Source organism: Penicillium malachiteum (genome assembly GCF_028827825.1).
Source record: "Penicillium malachiteum strain IBT 17515 chromosome Unknown utg000004l:1.0-4883003.0:1.0-4884900.0, whole genome shotgun sequence".
In the NCBI taxonomy this organism is placed as follows: Eukaryota; Fungi; Ascomycota; class Eurotiomycetes; order Eurotiales; family Aspergillaceae; genus Penicillium; species Penicillium malachiteum.
The window spans coordinates 4560526-4575567 of NW_026643097.1; the positions used below are offsets into that span (position 1 = coordinate 4560526).

Consider the following 15042-nt stretch of genomic DNA (forward strand, 5'->3'; position numbering starts at 1 on the left):
AAGAACGGAAGCCGCCATCGCAGCGTAAAAGAGAGAAAATTTCAAAGGGGACTATTTGCAACGTAGGACCAAGTCCCGCATATATTTACCCCAGGGGCTTCATGTGGAACGCGGGCGACGCGCGATGACAGAATGTAAAATATGTCTGCCAAGGGAGTGATCTCCGCTGATCATTGAACCTAGCGTTAGGATTGAATGGCTTGGCGGGAGGCCGTCGTCCAGACTAGGCCTTTTTCTGGGGTCTCCACGCCCCAATATTTGATATTGGAGCCTCTTATCGCTTCTAGTTGGTCATCTTTGCGGCTGGAATGACTCCTTATCTCATTGACGGGCAAGTCTGGCGAAAAGGGGCATCATTCTTCCAAGGGGTCTAAGACATCCGGATAATCTTTTCATGCGCGAATGAGGTATGAGTTATTTTTTGATTGATTCAGCTTTCTCCTTTCTCTTGGCACTGTATCCCTAGACGGAGTGAATAGCTAAGCCTTTTTATTTTACGAGGTTGAAGTACTTTTTTCAATGTCTCGATGTCATTACAGGTAAGGAGACCTGACACTAGCCTAATTGGGTAATATGTTGTTCTACACTCTACACGACAAAGTACTAAATTCTTCTCCATAAGTACTCACCACTAGTATGTACTTTGTAGTATTATGCTCAGACTCAGGAGTTCAAGTTCTCACCAACTTGAATCTGAACTAATAACCATCTCTCTCCGATATAATTCCAAAACATGGGCCTCCTTTCCCAAACATCATCTGGAGGTCCCGCGCTATGACCTCGGGAACCTCCCAAGCCGCAAAATGACCACCATGATCATATTCAGTCTGCTGAACAACAGGTCCCATCGCAGCTGCCCATGTGCGAGGAACCACAGAGATCTCACGGGGAAGATGCACGAACCCAATCTTGACATCGGGTATATATTCCATGAGTTTCGCATATGATAAATGCTTTTCAGATCGAAGATGACTTCCTTCGTAATAAAGGCGAACACTAGCCTCTGGCCCCGCCAAGGAAAACCAATAGATAGAGACCCATGTGAGAATATCATCATCAGTCCATGGATAGTCATCTGACCAGTCATGGAGTTTCTCGTAAATCCACGCTAGCAAAGAAACAGGGCTTTCTGCTAGAATCGTCCCGATAGTTTGAGGCTTCGTGCTCTGTAGTAGGTTATATCCATAACCTTCATGCTGGAACCATGCCGATCGCTCTCTGCCCTCTTTTTCATAGACTGTGTATGGTTGAAAAGCATGCTGTAATGCCAAAAGTGGACTCGAAGTCCATTTAGGGGGGTTGAGAAACCACCATGTTCATATGGGAGGCTCTGCAATGTTCCGGGTAAAGAAGACCCATGCTCCTAGTTATCCAAAAACCAAGATCGCCACCCTGTGTGACTGTATTTCCCAGAATTAGTATACGAGCACGGAGAATTCTAAATCAATTAAGATATGCATCGGCGAAATACCATATTGAGAATAGCCAAGCTTGATCATAAGCTTATGAAACGTCTCGGCGTACTGAGCCCAACCAAATCCCCGCTCAGTTACACCAGATGAGAACCCGAAGTTGGGCAGAGATGGTGCCACAACATGAAATGCCGGTTTATCATCAGCACTTTGTAGCATGGGCAAAAGTTTCTTCACCTCGATAAATGACCCTGGCCCTGAGTCGAGTTTAGTAATGTTATCGCTTCAGTGCAGTGCACAACAATCCAATACTTACATCCATGACTAAAGAGAAGAGGGATGGCATTTTTCACAGGGCTGACATGATGAATGACTGGTAAATTCTGGTAAGCATGCGTCATAGTATGAGACTTCACTGAAATCTTTTGACGGACTGACAATGAATATCTAGGATATCGAAACCATCAACCTCAATCTCCGTACGATAATGAGGTAATTCGTTCAATTCTTCCTCTGCTTTCTTCCAGTCAAATTGGTTCTTCCAATATGTCACTAGTCGCTCCAACTCTATGGCTGGAACTCCAAACTCCCAGGAATTCTGTTCAGAGGACTTGAACTGGGTTGGAAATTTAGCCCAAGAGAGTCGCTGGTTGAGCTCCTGAAGAGCTGTGTCCGAAACTGAGATAGCATAAGGAGTCGGCGTAGTAGACATGTTCAATAGACAACAAAGAAATGATTGAAGAGACGAATGATGAATGATTAGAGACAGCCCTGATAGTATTCAACTGACAGCCTAAGATGAAATTTGAGGGTCAATTATATCAACAGTTCATGCTTTCCTAGACGCTGAATCCTGATGCACAGACCGCTCACCCCGCAGTTTCTTGGTAACTTGAATTTCACATTCTCCAGCACTTAATCTTGAAGCTCATGACAGGTAGATAATTACAGGCTTGAATGCTTCATACGTTATCCGAGTCCCACTGCATTTCATCGCTCGAAAAAAGCGAGCCCAACATAGTTACTAGGAAAGGTTCAAGTTCGACAAGTCAAATCTACCTAGGAGAGTAATGGAAAATTAACTAGTATTGTAAGTGTTTGACAATGGACGGTATCAGACAAACGAAATGGATATCAATGAAGTAGACAGATAATTTCATGAGAATGTATCGGCCGTCTCTCAACGCTTTCTTCAGGCTTTTCTTCATCCATGGTGAGTAGCTAACTGACAACTAAGCAGTACATGGGCCACATATCTTGCTTCTCTTTTGAAGCTTCGTGGTCTTGACACTGGTGGGTGTCCCGTTGCGAAATGAAGATGTAGATGAATGACTTTCGTTATCCGAGTCTAACGCCAATCTGCGACGCTTTTTGCTTTTTGAACGGCTCTTTTCGGCGTGACCTCGGACTTTCAGCCCTGGGTTTGGGCCTGGAGTTGAGTTTCCGGAGATTGGGGCTGATGGGACTGAGTTTGCTCGGGCTGTAGTCACGGCGGCAGAGACTGCTGGTGCCGAGGCTGGTGGCACTGAGGATTCACCATGGAGCGCAGCGGGAGAATGAACAGGTTCATCGTTTGGAATGGTATGTGATTCAGTGGGAATCTTCTCAGCTCCATCTAGTTGACCAGTGGTCACAGGGGTCGGTGACAACCGACGTGATTGTCGAAGGACAGGATTCTGCTCAATCATTTTCCTGATTTCGCCTAGTTCGCCAAACAAATCCGCGATCATATCGTTAAGCTTTTCCAAGCTGCTAACAGCGTTGTTCTTTTCTTGTAAGATATTGCGGATCTCTTTGACATCGTCAACAGAGCCCAATGCGTCTAGAATCTGGGGAATTCTGTCCACAGGCTCCAGAACCTTCATTTTCTCGATCCAACCTGGCACATCTTCAACAGATGCTTTAAGAAACTCAAACTGACCTGTTAGGTCCCCAAGCTTACTCTGCCAAGATTCGGTCAATAATTGTATGTCGGCTGATAGTTTCTCTCCCTTATTGCCGAGTATGCTAATGTCCTCATCTATGAGTAATTGAAACGCGGTGGAGTGTGATTCAAGTCTGCCTTGAAGTTCATGAAGATCTCGGAGCTGCTTGGTGATGCTCGCTGACTGAGAAAACTGCTCTTCTACCAGAGGACTAAGCTGGAGTTTAATGAGGTCTTCGACCTTTCTCATCGACTCGTCGGAAATCGATGATGAGGTGTCAACAATATTTGTCCGATGTTGTAGAATTTGAATCTCATTTCTCAGTTGTGTTTTGTAAGCGAAGATTTCCTCTCTCAGTTGAGGGACCGTGGAATAAGTCTCTATTATGAAACGAGACATTTGCTTCACCAAGTCTCCGGTGTTGATGTTCTCGTAACGTTTCTCCAGTGACCGAACTCCGACTTCGCAAGACTTGAGCAGCCTTAGAGATTTGTCCAGAAGATCGGATGTGTGGTTCCAACGACCCTCTTGCTGCAATAGACGTCTGAGCTGCTCCAATGTAACATTGGTCTTACTTTCAAGCTGCACTTGCATTGTTTCGAGGCCTTCGAACCTGGTGGCCCATGTTTTCATCAGGTCACGGTCGTTGGGAGTCTGGGGTACAACGTGACGTCCTTCATTTGTAAGTTGCGCACGTAGTTGATCCCCACTGGGCAAGCCCTTAATTGCGTTATCAACGTAAATTTTAAGCTCGCTCATCTGCGAGGTGTGGCTTTCGCTAAGAGCCTTTAGGTTCTCTAGCGAAGATCGCTGCTCGGCAATTGCAATCAAATCAGGGCGGGGAATTTGTGACACAGCAGTTTTTAGGGCATCGACTTTCTGTGTCACACTGAAATTCTCTTGATTCGCATTGGTCGCAATTCTATGCGCTTCATCGGCCTTTGCTTGGGCCTCTCTCACATCTTGAGGCAAATTAGATATGGCTTCAGGCGTTGTCTGCAATGGCAATTGAAGTAAACCAGTCTCAAGATTCTGCCTCCATGATTGAAACTCATCAGCGTCAGTGTTTAGACGATTAATTCTGCCTTGATAAAACTTGACGCTGTTCACCATCTTGTCACTAGTTTCCTTAAGCTCTTCAACCTCAGCCGTCAGCTTGTCAATCCTCTCTTTGTCATATTCGGAAGACGGAGGTGGAGGCAATGCTTTTGAGGATGAGATAGGAGATGCCGGAGAGAAACCGAAATTCACATTCCTGGAAATTTGAGCCATTAATTGCTGGCAGACAGCTTGGTGCTCCTCGAGCGATGTATCGAGCTTTTCAATCTCATTATCGCTCTTTTCCTTTGCCCACTTGAACATGTGCATAGCGGCAGGAAATGCACTTGTTTTCTTCACTCGCTCTACATCCCGTTCGTGGAGAAGAGCGGCGCTTTCCAGTCTCTTTTTCTCCTCTTGCTCGGATAAAACCTTAAACCGTGTTTCTGTAAACTGAAATAAAGCTTTCATAAGGTCATTCCCTTCGACTGGGGCGGCAATTTGAGACTCGACTTCATTCGATGGACCCTCATTTTCGGAGATTATATCCGATGTTGACTTGGATCGTACTGGAACGGAAGGAACGCGCGAAGTGCTTGGTAGATTTGAGGGGGTTTGACGAGGTGAAAGGATGGAGGTGTTGATTTGGAGATGTTGAGGTCCCTTGCTTAAGCGGGGGTCACCCGTTGTGGACGGACGCGTCGGTATGTCAACCTCCATGTTACTCGTGGGAAGTGAGCGTATCTTCAATAGGACGTGATGTAGGGTTCAGGTGTTTTTGAACGTAGTGCACATATCACACCGTATCGGATGATTTACATGCGGTACATCATCCGAGACGCGATAATACAAAAGATAGAAAAGCGACACCGCCCCTGTTGTGGTATTGAGAACTACCAAAAAAGAAATGTGATCTATCAAATGGATCTCGTTGCAAACAGGCGCGTATTTATTGCGTAGGTTTAGGCAAACTAGACTTGAGATGAGAGCCTGGGAGCTGGTACGGGATAACGAGTGCTCGAGAGAAGGCAGAAATCACTGCCATATGATTGTAAATAATTAGATTGAACTCAGACTCCAGTCGCCCTGGGATTTTTCTTTGTCTCGAGCAAAAATGGGCGCCAAAATTGTAAAGCGATAAGTGGAAACATACTGCCGGGCGGTGAAGTGGACCGGGCTTCTTCCCTTGTTTCTTCCGCAGCTTCAGATCCATTGAGGTCTCACTTCATCTTGACAGTGCAAAAAGTGATATTGCTGAGACCTGAAAAAAAGCACAGAGGCAGTAATCATGGCTGCTGTAAGTGATCCGCTAAGATTCTTTACTTTCGATTGGGAATTGACTTATTCTGTTTCAATCTAGCAAATTTCCACCGTCGCAGAGAGCAAGGAGCTCCGGGGGCTGAACCTCATCGCCGCTCATTCACACATTAGAGGTCTTGGAGTCGATCTCGATACTTTACAACCGCGTGGGGCATCGCAAGGGCTTGTGGGCCAGGAGAAGGCTCGCAAGGCCGCTGCAGTTATTCTACAAATGGTGAAGGAGGGTAAGATCGCAGGTCGCGCCGTTCTGATTGCTGGACCTCCCAGCACAGGAAAGACTGCGATCGCGATGGGTATGGCACAGTCGCTGGGATCCGATGTACCTTTCACAATGCTCGCTTCGTCCGAAATATTCTCCATGGAAATGTCCAAGACAGAGGCTCTGACACAGGCCTTCCGAAAGTCGATCGGTGTGCGGATCAAGGAGGAGAGTGAGATCATCGAGGGTGAGGTCGTCGAGATTCAGATCGACCGCAGCGTCACAGGTGTAAGTGATGGATTTCTCTGTCCTCGAAGGAAATGAAGTCTAGATTCTAACAATCACAGGGCAACAAACAAGGAAAGCTCACGATCAAGACAACGGATATGGAGACGATTTACGACATGGGCACAAAAATGATTGATTCGATGACGAAGGAGCGAGTCATGGCGGGAGATGTGATTTCCATCGATAAGTCCTCTGGCAAGATTACCAAGCTCGGCCGGTCTTACGCTCGTTCGCGTGATTACGACGCTATGGGCGCTGATACCAAGTTTGTCCAATGTCCGGAGGGAGAGCTTCAGGTTCGCAAGGAGATTGTTCACACAGTCAGTCTTCACGAGATTGATGTGATCAACTCGCGGTCACAGGGGTTCCTGGCACTGTTCTCAGGTGACACAGGCGAGATTCGCAGCGAGGTCCGAGACCAGATCAACACCAAGGTGGCGGAATGGAAGGAAGAAGGCAAGGCGGAAATTATTCCTGGTGTCTTGTTCATTGACGAAGTCCACATGCTCGATATTGAGTGCTATTCCTACATTAATCGTGCTTTAGAGGCGGAATTAGCTCCCATTGTCATCATGGCCAGTAACCGCGGCCATGCGCGCATTCGAGGAACTACTTACACGTCCCCTCACGGCCTGCCCCTTGACTTCCTCGATCGTGTTGTCATTGTTAGCACCCAGCCTTACTCCGGTGATGAGATTCGCCAAATCCTGGCCATCCGTGCCCAGGAAGAGGAGATCGACGTCTCTCCAGATGCCCTGGCTCTCTTGACCAAGATTGGCCAAGAGTCAAATCTTCGCTATGCCAGCAATATCATCACTACTTCTCATCTGCTGAGTCAGAAGCGCAAGGCTAAGGAGGTCAGCGTGGACGATGTCCAGCGCAGCTTCCGCTTGTTCTATGACCCCGCTCGTAGCGTTGAGTATGTCAAGCAGTACGAGCAGCGATTCATTGGAGACCAAGGCACAGTGTCCTTTGCAGCAACTACCAATGGCGATGCTATGGAGATCTCATAATATTCTGTACCATGCGTTTACAACTTACGGGGATCTCACGGAGATGATTTAGCGGGTTGAAAAAAACTACACTGCTTTTCTTGATTCCTTTTTATTATTTGCTTTTTTTTTGAATCACATCGTTTGATGTATGAATAGGACAGGCGCTTGTTGATGTGGTATTCTCTCTTCATTTCTTATGGTATTATTTTAGGATCCAATGGAACATCCGGTTTGAATTGATACTATCTTACACGAATTGGACTGTAGCGCTCCATGGCCCTGTATCTCCAGCGCGACGGAACTCGACGCCCTCACCAAAGTAGCCAGCGTTGTTCCAGGAAGTCATCATGACGCTGTCATAAGGGCCATTAGTAGCACCGCCATCTCGGGCATCTGACCAGCGATACTCCCACATTGCAGGTCTTTCGTTGGCCGGGGCATCTACAGGTCCTGAAGGTGGGTCAACCCAGTCTTCTCCGGTCTCGTTGCGATATTGTCGTGTGAGAAGCTCGCGCTCGGTATCGTAGATCTCAGGCTGATCTCGGCCCATGAGCAGATCCGCTGCACCGGTGATGGCATCGATAGCCTTACGCCGGTAAGCCTCTTCTGGGTCTTCCTCAGTCATTTCAGTGTCATCGATGTCGCTCTTCTTCTTGTTCTTCTTCTTCTGCCACTTCGGCTTCTTCTTTAGGCCTTTGCCTAGTCGAGCCAAAGCTTCCAATATCGTCTCTCCACGCTCAAGATGTACAATGATAGTCTTCAGAATATCAGATGTCAGTACACTGTCGTCCATTCGGTCCTTCTCTTTCCTCTCCAAGTCGCGTTTCTCTGCGGCTTCTTTCGCCTTGCGTATATCTTTCTTGGAGACTCCGGTCAACCATGAATCGTAGACAGCATCGGGGTCGATAGCCTTGCGAACAAAGTTACCCGACTCATCGAATCGACCTTCCTCTTGTTCTGTGCTCATGTTGAACGCATCGAGTAATGGCGCATGCTTCTTCTTCGCACCAGCACCAACCTCTTCATCCATCTCATTGTCAACCATGGCACGCTCCTCTTCCCCGACCTCACTCTCACTGTCTGCGTCTTCCTCAGCATCGAGCTCATCCGGGTTTGTCTTTCTTAAATCCGCATGCAGCGCTTTTCCACCCTTAGAAGAAGAGACTTGGCCCTCGATTTCGTCGTCTCGTAAGAATCGAACGGATTTTTTGTTCTTGCGTTCATCGGCGTCGATTTCCTCATCGCCAAAGTCTTCTTCTAGCTCGGCAAACATGTCATCGTCGTCGTCCTCGGCTGCGCGATCTTTTTTGGCTTTTTGTTCCATGCGCGCTGAGAATCCCTCATTTTCACTGTCTGAATCGTAACCGTCGAGGTTAATGGCTTTACGGCCGACTTTCTGACCTCGCCGGCCAATCTCATCTGCATCTAGGACTGCATCTTCCTCAAGCGCATCGGGCGCTAGCGCGGAGGGGTTGCGAAGGTCAAATCGAGGTTTCTTGGTATCAGAAGGGTCTTCGGGGTCATCTTCAATGTGGTGTGTGCGGGCAAAGGACTCTCCTCCCCTTTTAGGTCTTGGCTGTGAGCTTGCCATGGTTGAGGAAATAAAAAAAATAGATCAAAGAAGGAAAAAAAGAGAGACTGTTGTGTAAGTTGGAAGCTATGCTCTCATCTTGGGACCGGGGTCGGAGCGGAAAATCATAGCGGAGCGAACTTGCGTCACTTGGATCTCGGCGAGTTGTTCGTCACTTGATGATCTGCTTCACCTACAACTCTTCTTTTATCTTCGCCACATTTCATTCCCTTTTTAAATTCACCACATTCGGAGTATCCATTTCTTTCTGAAATCATGGTGAGACAGGATCCTCTCAATCATTAATTTCCTATATATATTTGCATAGCTCCTAACAGCTCCAGTTCCGCAATGACTACTGGTCCGACGACCCCATGGACGGCATAATGGGGTCTGGCATGCTCCGTGGAGGACCGACTCCTCGTCGCTTTGATGAATACTACCGATGCTACCCCGTCGCCATGCTTCCTGGTCCCGAGAGAGAGAATGTCAATCACGGCGGCAAGGTTATCATGCCGCCTAGCGCCCTTGACAAACTTACCCGCCTTCACATCACCTATCCTATGCTCTTTGAGCTTCACAATGGTGCCAAAGAACGGATGACACATGCAGGTGTCCTTGAGTTTATTGCTGAGGAAGGCAAGATTTATCTTCCATACTGGGTGTGTCCTATCTCTAATGCGAATCCAACGGTTTATACATCTTGAGTGACATGCTGACAATGTGCCATTGTGATTAGCTTATGCAAACATTAATATTGGAACCCGGTGACTTGCTCCAGATCAAGTCTACAGACCTTCCTCCGGGTCAATTTATTAAGCTCCAAGCACAATCTACTTCCTTCCTGGACATCAGCGATCCCAAGGCGGTGCTCGAAAATGCATTCCGAAACTTCTCGTGTCTCACCAAGGGCGATGTCTTCACATTTGGATACAATGATCAAGTCTATGAAATGGCAGTCCTAGAGACCAAACCATCCGGCGCTAAGAATGCTGTGTCTGTTTTGGAAACTGATCTGGAAGTCGATTTTGCTACTCCGGTTGGATATGAAGAACCACAACGCACGAGTGGAACTAGCACACCGGGCAGTGTTATGAATAACGGCAGGCTCCCTGCTGGTGGGCTTCTACATCCCAACGGTACTATGGCCCAGGCTATCAATTACGCCGCCATTGCACCCGACGCTACAGATGCTGTATCCGGCGCACGAGCTGCATCTTCGAATTTCTTATCAGAAGGACAACGATTAAGTGCCAAGAAGGGTAGCAAGGCACCTACCCCCAAGCCGACCACCCCTACTCCTGGCGCTGCCAATCCTCTGCATCCCCCGCCAGCCCGCCGAACTAATGGCCCCCAGCCCCTCCGCTTACCCCCCCAACCAACTCTTTTTCGGGTACACCATCACACCGCCCAAGCCACGGGATGAGAACGGTAAACTTATTCCTCAGGATCAGGATCAACCTAAGTTCCAGGGCCTTGGTCAGACGTTGCGTGGTGGAAAGAAGAAGGATCTTGGTGGCTCGGCCACCCCCACATCTGGAAGCGAGGCTGATAGCCAGAAGGGCAAGGGCAGAGCCGATGGTGGACGAACTTTGGGGAACGCGAAGCGCTAATGCACCTGACGAGTGATAATGAAAACTAGATGAAGCCTCTAGATGTGCGGCGAGGACTTTTTCGTGGGCATAGCGAGGTTGGCGTTATAGGTGCATGGTTTTAACTAAATATCCTTTCTATGGCTCCACAATTGTTCCTCTCTTCGTAGATATTTCCTAATATCGATGCCAATAGGACCTAAGGACTACTTCCTGACTCACTCATTCAAATTTGAATGTTCTGAGCATGTGGACTTTATGTATTTTCAATTGGTATGAACCACATGCATGTGCCCAATTGCAGTTCAAGTTGTATAACCTTGGAAAAGAGCCGAAATCATTCTCTTAGTATAACTAGTACCTAGTAGTAGATACTTCGTGACTACCGAAACCTTGGAAGTTGACCCCTCAAATGTGACTAGAGCCTGGGATGCATAGTAATCTAGCACGAGGCTACTTACAGCATAACTTTGCATAAGTTGAGATGTGGGGAGGCCCACTAATGAAGCTGTATGCCGAGGCACTAGCGTCCAATATTCAAACACCGATTATTGCAACCAGTTGACCCAGAACCTCAGCTTCAAACTTTGTCGTTTCCATTCTAATTGTTTGGAGTCTGAAGTCTCGTCATGACAGCAGATCCCAAAGCCGCATTATCGGCTTTCAAAAAACTCACCGAGGTCATCTACATCTCGGATCCCGAGAAAGACTCAATAAACAACTCAAATGCACCCCCAATTATCCTAGCATTCTGGATGAACGCTGGCCCTCGTCCCGTGGCTCGATATGTCTCAGAGTATCGTCGCATGCTACCATCATCTCGCATTGTGATTCTCCTCTCCGCAACAAATGACTTTACCTTCCACTACCGTGATGCCGCACAAGATGTTAGGCTTCCGCACGCTGTGGATGCGCTCCGCGATCTCGCTACACCGACCAATCCCGCATTCATCCACGTCTTCTCAAACGGCGGTGTCTTCAAGATGGCTCATTTAATGCGCCTGTTCAAACAAAAGACAGGCCGCCCCTTACCTGTCTCATCAATGATCGTTGATAGTGCGCCTGGCATTGCGACCGTCGCGTCAGGTATGAAGGCAATCGCGTTCCAGCTTCCAAAATTCTGGATCTGGCGATTGATTTCCAAGACTATGCTGTGGATGTTCCTTGCTACTCTGGAGGTTATTCGAAGGATTACTCGCATGCCCAGACCCATGGATGTTGCTAGTCGGAGAATCAATGATAAGAGTCTTTATCAGCCTCCGGCGAAGGGTCTCGCGCGTTGTTATATTTATTCTGATTCTGATCAGATCATTTCATCGGATCATGTTGAGGATCATATCAAGGACTCTGAGGCTTGTGGGATTGTTGTGCGTCGGGAGAAATTTCAGGATGCGGATCATGTTATGGCTATGAAGATGGACCCGGAACGGTATTGGGCTATTGTTAAGGATTATTTACCGCTCAAGTCTCAATTACCGCTCATGTCTCAAGACTTGGAAGCGGTATAATCATGTCTTCAAAATCAGGCTTCGATCCCACAATCGGTAGAGAGGGAGAGCGATTCCAAGGTTCTGCCAGTGCCCGGGTGCGAATAGCTTCAGTTTATACTACATCCATCACCACCACAGAATCCATTATTCTTGCTCGCTGTGGTACTTGAGCAGACTAGGAGGAATCAAAACAGGACATTCATTATAAGTACTATCCATCAGCCTATACAGGGATCTCACTCTTTCTCCCCGTCAATTCCTGCTAGCACGCTTTTCTCTCTCCGAGTCTCCATATCAGGGCCAAATGCTCATATTAGGTAGAGCTGTATTTCAAATGGGTGGAGAAAAGAAATTAGTGGCGCTCCAGATTTATCCAATATGTACTTACTGTCCAAGAGATTGAAACTGGCTTCAAAGTTCTCATACCTCCACGGCTGATGCTGTTTAGTCATTATGATCATTCTTCCGGCAAGCTGCGGTATGTTCTACCAAACATCTATAGGGTTACCATGGTATGCCTTGGCCTTCAGGGCTGTTACCGGAACTGAGTTCCGTTGCTCCCCTTATTACGCCTATTTCGTCCTGAAAAAATGAGAAAAGACTCTCTAACGACGACAGCAGTGCATCATACTCTGGGTTCCTAGCCGGCTTCCCGGCGTAAATTGAAGTCTTTTGAGGGAGTTCTCTTCTGAATATTCATGGCATAACGTGAATCATCTATGCGATTTTGAGACAACTATTTGGTCTTGATTATTGTGAGTCTATATATCAAGTATTGCTGTTGCCATCTTCAAGTCCCTGCTAAATATTCACCAGTATAAAATTCCTCCAAGCTCTTTGTTTACAAAATCCGAGTCACCGCAAACATGTTCCAACACAAGGCCAACGACCAGGCTTTCATGAAAGCCAGACAAAGTCAGGACTGTCGGTTCTCACTTCCTGGATACGGCCGGCCATTGGACTTTTATCCAATAGAGAAGAACATCTACGGAGTAGAAAGCCGTAGCATGTTCCCGTCTGCACTCGATGATCGAGATATCGAGAATGGATATGCCGAGTAAGTCAGTAATGAGTTCCTCTAGTAATACAATTAACAAAATGAGATAGCTTGCCCGTTCAAACTCTCCGTGAAATCGCTATGGTGGAAGTTATGGAAGATTTGACTGATATTCCCGAGTGGTGGAAAAAGGTATTCATCAAGATTTCAACTTCTGATATATGAATAAAAGCTCAATTTGCAATAGATACAAGATCCTAAAACCGCACAGGAGTGGAAGAAGGTGGCTCAGAACAGCGGCTTGGACATCACCAAAAACATGACTGAGTGGATCATCGAAGAACTGAAGTTCAAAGCACTCATATACGAGCAGAGCCACGCCGTAGCCCTCTACAACGGCGACATGACCAAATCGGACACGAACGTACCTATATCACTGACGGAGGAGCTGAAGTCAGCAGCCCAAGTTCTCGAGTACAGCGACCCCGAACTGAAATTCTATCACCCTGGCGGTCTATCCATGCAGCGAGACCTGCTTGCCATGGCCCTTTACCCACTTATCTACGGCAAGAGTCGCATCCTTCCAGACACTCTCATCGGCCTTGATGAAGCACTTCGTCATGCAGGACAAGGAGAAGTCATTCCCATCCCGAAGGAGACGGGAATCACTCGCGAAGATATTGCCTGGCGTGTATCCGCACGTTCAGATATCAAAGTGAGGCCCTATAGCCGGAACTTTCAGATCCTACCATCGGACCTGGAACTCGGCGACGATGGAAAATGGCATATCACGACCTACATCAACAATCTGCACCCGCTGAAACACCGCAACATATACAGTATCATTGAGAAGGTGTTTAACTGTCTCGTCCCACAGTGGGATATGACTATGACTCCTCTCAAGGATATGTTGCACTCTCGTGCGAGAATTGAATACCACAAGGCGGAATATTATCCTGTTCCTAGAGAAATAATCGACCAAGCACCGAAGATTAAGGATCGAGAGGCACAGTCGGAGTTTGATATCCGTTATGAAAAATGGAGAATGGAACACTTCCGTGCTATTCAGCCTGATGTTGGTCAATTCGTTCCTTGGGCTGTTCCGCACTGCATGATGGACAAGTTACCAGAAGATCTCCCTGCCCCTGTGCGCATTGAGCAGAGCGTTAATCTCAATAAGGATTACAAGGACCGTGGTCTGCAGGTTATCACGCGGATGATGGGCGTGGATTTGACTCCCGATGAGCCGTACTACCAAACAGAGTGGCATGTAGAAGGACAAATGGTAAGTAGAAATAATGCTGCACTCTGAAACAATGTTAATCTAACACATAATTCTCCTACAGAATGAACACGTCTGTGCCGCTGCATTCCTGATTTACGACCTCGAAAACATGGAAGAACCATCGATGGAATTCCGCAACATAATCGACATCGACGCCTTTACCGAAGTAGAACATGAGCCGAGCGACTTCATCTGGCTGAAGCAAATCTTCGGCATGGAAAATGGCGAACCAGCCGTGCAACGCACAGGCGCGATCCAGTGCAAAATGGGTCGAGTAGTGATGTATCCCAGCACCGTTCAACACCGACTCACCAAATTCGAGCTGAAGGATAAGTCCAAACCAGGTCATATACGCTTTCTGACGTTCTATCTTATTGATCCTAATATCAGGATTATCTCCACGGCTAATATCCCGCCCCAGAGACTGGATTGGACGCTTAATGTTGGTGGGGGTGATGAGGAGAACTTGGCTGCTTCTATGGCTGCGTTGGCGCTTGACAATAAGGATAATAAGGGTGATATGCCCATGTCCTTGACTGAGGCGCTGGAGGAGAGGCTCAACTTTTTGAATGAGTTGATTGAGTTTATGCGGTATCAGCATGTTGCGTTTGAGTCCAGGGTGCTAATGCTTTAGTGGGCGTTTGGGTCGAGTCGCAGTCTGGTGGTTATGACGGACATCTGGATGTCTGGTAAAATTTCAATTTTGCAGTTTCTGATTGTTGTCTACGCCTTGTTTCTTTTTGTGTCGATCATTTTTAGCTAATAAAATTACAATTTATGTTTTTTTCTTTACGTTGATACTGGTGGTTGGTTGGAAAGTAGATGCGTAATGCTCAAATCGCCGCGCTATGCCATTCATCATGAACTCAATGTACACATTAACCTGAATCTCTCATGGTTCTTTTTTTCTTTTCCATAACACCGTGAACAA

The 15042-nt window shown here is 47.2% G+C and overlaps 7 protein-coding genes across 7 annotated transcripts; 4 read left to right on the forward strand and 3 right to left on the reverse strand.

Moving 5' to 3' along the window:
* Positions 1-698: 698 nt before the first annotated feature.
* N7483_009780 (epoxide hydrolase family protein) lies at positions 699-2124 on the reverse strand (the record flags this gene model as incomplete). Its single annotated transcript, XM_057093207.1, has 5 exons — positions 699-1259; positions 1312-1400; positions 1472-1669; positions 1729-1785; positions 1851-2124. 5 exons carry the CDS (start codon positions 2122-2124, stop codon positions 699-701), a joined length of 1179 nt encoding a protein of 392 aa, XP_056944381.1.
* A 520-nt stretch (positions 2125-2644) lies between these two features.
* On the reverse strand, positions 2645-5095 carry N7483_009781 (uncharacterized protein; the record flags this gene model as incomplete). The annotated part of the gene is made up of 1 exon (XM_057093208.1): positions 2645-5095. One exon carries the CDS (start codon positions 5093-5095, stop codon positions 2645-2647), a length of 2451 nt encoding a protein of 816 aa, XP_056944382.1.
* A 568-nt stretch (positions 5096-5663) lies between these two features.
* rvb2 (RuvB family ATP-dependent DNA helicase reptin) lies at positions 5664-7195 on the forward strand (the record flags this gene model as incomplete). Its single annotated transcript, XM_057093209.1, has 3 exons — positions 5664-5672; positions 5736-6182; positions 6242-7195. 3 exons carry the CDS (start codon positions 5664-5666, stop codon positions 7193-7195), a joined length of 1410 nt encoding a protein of 469 aa, XP_056944383.1.
* A 229-nt stretch (positions 7196-7424) lies between these two features.
* Positions 7425-8768, reverse strand: N7483_009783 (GYF domain-containing protein; the record flags this gene model as incomplete). Its single annotated transcript, XM_057093210.1, has 1 exon — positions 7425-8768. One exon carries the CDS (start codon positions 8766-8768, stop codon positions 7425-7427), a length of 1344 nt encoding a protein of 447 aa, XP_056944384.1.
* Positions 8769-9085: 317 nt separating this feature from the next.
* Positions 9086-10360, forward strand: N7483_009784 (polyubiquitin-binding protein UFD1; the record flags this gene model as incomplete). The annotated part of the gene is made up of 3 exons (XM_057093211.1): positions 9086-9409; positions 9487-10140; positions 10163-10360. Coding segments are annotated over 3 exons (1176 nt in total), but the record flags the coding sequence as incomplete, so codon positions are not given.
* A 608-nt stretch (positions 10361-10968) lies between these two features.
* Positions 10969-11847, forward strand: N7483_009785 (uncharacterized protein; the record flags this gene model as incomplete). The annotated part of the gene is made up of 1 exon (XM_057093212.1): positions 10969-11847. The coding sequence occupies one exon, from the start codon at positions 10969-10971 to the stop codon at positions 11845-11847; it is 879 nt and encodes a 292-aa protein (XP_056944386.1).
* An 848-nt stretch (positions 11848-12695) lies between these two features.
* On the forward strand, positions 12696-14745 carry N7483_009786 (DUF4246 domain-containing protein; the record flags this gene model as incomplete). The annotated part of the gene is made up of 4 exons (XM_057093213.1): positions 12696-12886; positions 12937-13018; positions 13074-14111; positions 14173-14745. 4 exons carry the CDS (start codon positions 12696-12698, stop codon positions 14743-14745), a joined length of 1884 nt encoding a protein of 627 aa, XP_056944387.1.
* Between the last annotated feature and the right edge of the window lie 297 nt (positions 14746-15042).